Consider the following 6,026-nt stretch of genomic DNA (forward strand, 5'->3'; position numbering starts at 1 on the left):
TTAATTCACTTATAATGCGAGAAGCATTAACCTGTCACTGTTGAATTTTTTCACTATTCACGCAAGCATAATTCATTGGACCGGTAAAAAAATTTTAATTTTTTTAAAATTATGTTTTACTTAAAAAAAAAAATATTTAATAACACTACATAAATTAAAAGAATATTGCATGATGACGTAATATTTGTTGAATTTGATCACAATTCTAATTTTATTTCTGATGATATTTTACCTGATTTTGTTGCACGCTCAAAAAACCATGGAACCTATAGTCCTTATCGGATAAGTTTTGTACGTAATGGAATTATAAATAGTTTAATGGAATAATAAATAATATTTTATATAAAGTATTATTTATTTCATGATGTAATAGGAGTAATTAATTCTACAATATTTAAATTTAAAATCATCAATATTAATATATATTTTAAAATTATTTTATAACCTCAATTTGAAAAGCATTTTTTTAACCAAAACCACAGTTTTAACCAAACCCTATTTTTTCAAACCAACCTCAACTAAAAGTACTTTTTATAAAACAACTTTTTTCAAACCACAACCACAAAAGCTACCGCAATACCAAACACACTCTAAGAATTGCGGGGTAAGGGTGTCCATATATATAGAAAAGAAAAATATCATCAATTAAACTATAGCCGATGATGTTTTTTTTTTAAAAATCTATTATAATTTAAAAAGCAAGTTTCATTAAAAAAAAAAAATTAAAAAGCATGTCTTAATATTTTCTATGTAATTAAAGAAAAAATAATTAATATGAGAAACTTTTGTAAGAAATCTATAATGAAAAATAACAAAACATTATCATGGTCAAAAACTTTATTTTTATAATCACAAATTTAAAAAAAATTGTTAAATTATGTTCATAAATAATAATTAAATAAATGATTACTAATATCATGAAAAAGCTATAATCTTAAAGGCAAAATTGAATGGCATTTAACAAATTAACTATAGTCAGAGGAGTGAAAAAAAAAAAAAACCGAGGGAATAAACAAAGATGCGCGATGAAACATCTGTCTTTCTAAGTAAATAATAATAATAAGAAAGTTGTGTACATAGTTATTTTTTTATTAATATAAATATTTAAATCAACTTACATATATCTCAATAATCTCATAAACTATTATTACAAAAAAAAAAAAAATGTGAACATATTAATTCGATGGGATCATTATACATGGAAAGTGAAGGAGAAATGGTAGTCAAAATATGGGTGGTCCTACCAGGTGGTGCACAATGACAATTAATAAATGCTATTCAACGAATAAGCGCGTGCCAGGCAGGCAGGTGGATAGAAACACCTCTCCCAAGAAAGAACACGTGGACACCTGCCCCTTCCGTCTTTGTCCACAAATTTCAACTACCCTCTCCTAAGTCCTATCTCTTTCCGTGGGTAACAACCACCAATATTGGTTGCGGTCATGCTCAATTGCTCATCCACGCTGATTACTCTTTTTCTCTAAGTATTAAAATAATATTTTTTATTTTTTAAAAATTATTTTTAATATTAATACATCAAAATAATCTTAAAAAACCAAAATATATTTAGTTTTAAAAAATTAATTATTTAAAAAAAAAAATTAAAACACAAAAATAAATAAATATAAATCACTGAATCTATCTAAAGTTAAGAAAAACTTCAAGAGTGAGGTAAAATTTTAACTGATACAATTCAATTATCATTTTAATTATTTTTTTTTAAAAGAGAGATAATAACTAATCATTCTAATTAATTAAAATCAATATCCAACATGAATGTTTTGAATCCAAATAATATAGAATGGTGGGTCCGAATACAAATATTTATCAAGTGATACCGAGAAAGGGTTCAGAAATTTGAAAAAGATGACTATTCAAGATCAATTTTGCATTAAAAAAAAAAAAACAAGAATTTGCATGAAATAAAATATAAATATTATGAAAAGTTTTTTTAAAAAAAGAAAACAACACGCTGACTGGTCAAGACATCGATTTAACCCTTGAGATTACCATATGTTTGCAAACTATGAAAAAGAGGTTCATCCCCAAGACAAGTCTTCCGCGAAAGCTGGAGGAGAAACAGAGCAGGAGATAGTGGGCAATGTATGTATATAGAACAGGAGGAAAGCCAGGAAGAAACATGTTATAAACAAGACAGAAGCCAGTTTAGTACCAGCTCTTTCCTTTTGCTTTAACTCAAGATTTAAAGCAGAGACATGATCTCCCTCCATCTTCCTCCAAAACTAATTACTATAAATCTTCAAAGCTGGCTCTTCTTGTCCCTCTTCTACGCAGCCAGCTTCCTCTTCTCCCTCTCGATCTCTGATCCTAGGATAACACAATCTGGTATCTACTGTGGAAACTCAAAATCTACCTTTCTTATCCCAACTTTTATTAAAGAGATGGGAGCTCTCTCTCGAGTAATAACCACCAGCCATTTTGCCACTAACAATCCCAACCACTCTTCTACTCTCACTTTTTATGCATTAGCCCAATGCCACCAAGATCTCTCCCAAACCGACTGCCTTCTTTGCTATGCTGCTTCTCGCACCAAGCTCCCTCGCTGCCTCCCTTCCCTCTCCGGCCGCATCTATCTTGATGGCTGCTTCTTGCGTTATGACAACTACAGCTTCTATCAAGAATCTGTTTCTTCTTCTTTTGATACCTTCAAGTGTGGTAATGAATATCTTGATGTTGACGACGACGACGACAAGCACCTCAAGTTTCTTACACGGGTTGGCTATGCTGTTGGTAACGTAACGATTCAAGCTGTGGAGAATAGTGGGTTTGCAGTCGTCAACGTTGACGGCATTTACGCGTTGGCTCAGTGTTGGGAAAGTGTTGGCAGAGAAGGGTGTAGAGGGTGCTTGGAGATGGCCGCGAAGGCGGCGAGAGGGTGCGTGCCCAAGAAGGAAGGGAGAGGAATGAATGCTGGCTGTTACTTGAGGTACTCGACCGACAAGTTTTACAATAATGGGGGAGGAGATGAAAGGAATGCTCATGGTAACTTCTTACATCAGTATTTTGCAACTGTTTCTTTGTTATGGTTTGTGGGTTGTGTTGATATGCTTGCGGTTTTTTTTTTCTTTTCTTTCTGCCCTAATTAATGATATGATCAACGAGAGAGAATACAGGGGAAATGAAGGGAAGGCATGGATTTTGGAGTAGTTTCAGTGTTCTTCAACCGAACTCCATATCCAACTTAATTGGAATATTGGAATTAAGCTCAATTAAGGCGTCAAGGATTAATCTAGTCTTGATCTTGGGTATCAAGCAATATACATGTACATGTCAGATTCAAAATTCTATTTATTCTGGAATCAATTGCTTTCTCGGAAAACGATCTTTAATAATAACTTTTCTTTCTTTTCTGTCGTGATTTTTGTGAGGTGCATCTATTTATGGGCTATACCATCTGACTGCTTTGCATGTCTGTTTTGCTGTTTTCCAGGTTTTTCTGGCCCTGGAATCGCCATTGCTGTAGTTTTAGCAGCTGCCGCATGTCTCATGCTTTCCATCTTTGCAGCTTATGCCAGCTATGTAAGATTGTTGAAGGCAAAACGAGGTAATTACTGTAGTCTCAAGATTTCAAAGTCAACTCCAAGCTCATCGGGAGCTGTGATATTTTTAAAGCAGCGGTGGCCTAAAACGTAAGTGATGTCCTGATTTGTTGTGTTTCTCCTCACATTTTTCCTAGAACGCAACAATCTCGGCAAGGTTCCGTTCTCTTTCAACAAATCGAGTTTGAACTTCAAATACGAGATCTTGGAGAAGGCAACAGATTTTTTCAGCCCATCAAGGAAACTAGGGCAAGGAGGAGCTGGTTCTGTATTCATCGGGACTCTTCCAAATGGAGAAACTGTTGCTGTGAAGAGATTGATTTTCAACACCAGGCAATGGGTGGACGAGTTCTTCAACGAAGTCAATTTGATCAGTGGAATTCAGCACAAGAATCTCGTGAAGCTGCTGGGTTGCAGCATTGAAGGCCCTGAGAGCCTGCTGGTTTATGAGTATGTTCGGAACAAGAGCCTCGATCAGTTCCTTTTTGGTAATTGTAACCCCTTCACCTCAATTCTTACGGAGCCAGACTTTTATTTGTTCATCAATCTCCTTCATACTTGAAGTGAGACTGTACTTCAAATATCATCTCTTGAATTACAGTACATCTACTTGAAGTAACTAAAAATGAAGGGGCCAGCTCACATGAACTAGTAGAATTCGCAGGATGGCTGACTTTTATTCTTATGCAGACAAGACTAGAAGTGGGACTCTAAATTGGAAGCAGCGTTTTGAGATAATTCTTGGAACAGCAGAAGGGCTTGCATATCTCCATGGAGGTTCTCAAGTGAGAATTATACACAGAGACATAAAGAGCAGCAATGTCCTTCTTGATGATAATCTCACTCCAAAGATTGCAGACTTTGGACTTGTTCGGTGTTTTGGAGCTGATAAATCGCATCTTAGCACTGGCATTGCAGGGACAATGTGGGTCCTCGCTGCTTTTACTTGTTTGTTTTATTTCCTTTCATTTAACCAGCAGCTGTCTGAAACATGTTCTAATTACTGATGCAGAGGCTACATGGCTCCTGAGTATCTCATCCGTGGACAACTCACCGATAAAGCAGATGTTTATAGTTTTGGAGTCCTGGTTCTTGAGATTTTAGGTGGCAAGAGGTGCAATGCCTTCGTGGAGAACTCTGGATCCCTCCTCCAAACAGTATGATATCCATCTTAATTTTGTGTGTAAATATAGCCCATCATTTTTTGCCCAGGAAAAAATGCATCCAATTAGTCCATTTTAATTAGACCACCTAGGCTTGATATCCATCTTGATTTTCTGATGTGGGAGCATTTTGTTTTTTCACCTTTGGGCCTCAGGTATGGAGGCTTTACAGATCAAACAGGCTGGTTGATGCAGTTGACCCTTGCCTCCGAGATGAATTCCCTACTGGAGAGGCAACATGCGTGCTTCAAATTGGGCTGCTTTGCACCCAAGCTTCAGCAGCCTTAAGACCATCAATGGCACAAGTAGTTCATTTCTTGACCAACAATGATTGCGAGATTCCTCCTCCAAATCAACCTCCTTATATGAATACTTCACTACTGGAGACTGAGAATTCGTGGAGGTCTTATAGCATAAACAGTTTGGTGTCAAAGGGGCCAACAGAGGTTGAAGCTTCCTCCACTTCCATGGAGTCCTCAAGTATTCATAGTTCAGAGGCCAAATAGGAAGTGAGGAATCTAATGCATGAGAAGCTAGGTTTCCAAGGAAAATCCCAAGAATTTCTCACACACTAGCTTGAAGCATCATTACTTCGGTTTTCCCGTTTTCCATGTCTTTCATAAGACTCGGCGTTAAAAATCCTGACCTGACGGTTTATCGCCGATTTCAAATCAATTAAAAGCTCAGGTTAGCAGCTGAAGATGAACAATGTATATTTTGCTTTATACTTAAGAGTAAAAAAGGCAAGGAAACTGTTTCTTAATACATTCTCGTTTTATTTTTCGGAATGTGATTTTTTAAATCAGATCTCAATAGGAGAATAACTCTATAAATAATAAATAGGTTGAATTAGAGGTATATTTGGTAGATAGAAGTAATATAAATGAATTTGACATAATATGAAGACTATATAAATTATGAATTTGTAGTAGATGAGTATGAAAAAGCCTATTTATGAATTTGTGTAATTGTGGTTATTTTTTAAAGTATTTTTTACTTATAAATATATTAAAATTATTTTATATATTTTTAAAAATTATTTTTAATATTAGCATATCAAAATGATTTTAAAAAAAAAACTAAAAAATATTAATTTAAAGAAAAAATAAATAAATAAAAAATTTAAAATTAAATTTTTTAAAAAATATTTTTGAAATGTAAAAATAAACATGGTTTCATCAATCTTGAAAGGGTTAAAATCTGATCCAAATATTTTTTTTCTTACAAGTAATTATATACAAGATTGATAAATTGATGCATAATAATAATAATAATATGAAAGTATGATATAAAGGCAAAAGAA

General features: G+C 34.1%; 1 protein-coding gene across 1 annotated transcript; it reads left to right on the forward strand.

The window, feature by feature from the left end:
- The first annotated feature begins 1,988 nt into the window (after positions 1–1,988).
- LOC118036930 (cysteine-rich receptor-like protein kinase 42) lies at positions 1,989–5,511 on the forward strand. Its single transcript, XM_035042794.2, has 6 exons — positions 1,989–3,003; positions 3,452–3,565; positions 3,698–4,048; positions 4,251–4,485; positions 4,573–4,717; positions 4,879–5,511. Exons 1-6 carry the CDS (start codon positions 2,217–2,219, stop codon positions 5,227–5,229), a joined length of 1,983 nt encoding a protein of 660 aa, XP_034898685.1. The 5' UTR covers positions 1,989–2,216; the 3' UTR covers positions 5,230–5,511.
- The last annotated feature ends 515 nt before the right edge of the window (positions 5,512–6,026 follow it).

The sequence above is a fragment of the Populus alba genome, chromosome 1 (genome assembly GCF_005239225.2).
Source record: "Populus alba chromosome 1, ASM523922v2, whole genome shotgun sequence".
NCBI lineage: Eukaryota > Viridiplantae > Streptophyta > Magnoliopsida > Malpighiales > Salicaceae > Populus > Populus alba.

Bases quoted from the DNA above. Each gene is read 5' to 3' on its own strand.
- LOC118036930 (XM_035042794.2), top strand. From the start codon at position 2,217: ATGATCTCCCTCCATCTTCCTCCAAAACTAATTACTATAAATCTTCAA. The intron at 4,049-4,250 runs GTAATTGTAACC...ATTCTTATGCAG, and splicing joins CCTCGATCAGTTCCTTTTTG to ACAAGACTAGAAGTGGGACT. The intron at 4,486-4,572 runs GTGGGTCCTCGC...TTACTGATGCAG, and splicing joins ACTGGCATTGCAGGGACAAT to AGGCTACATGGCTCCTGAGT.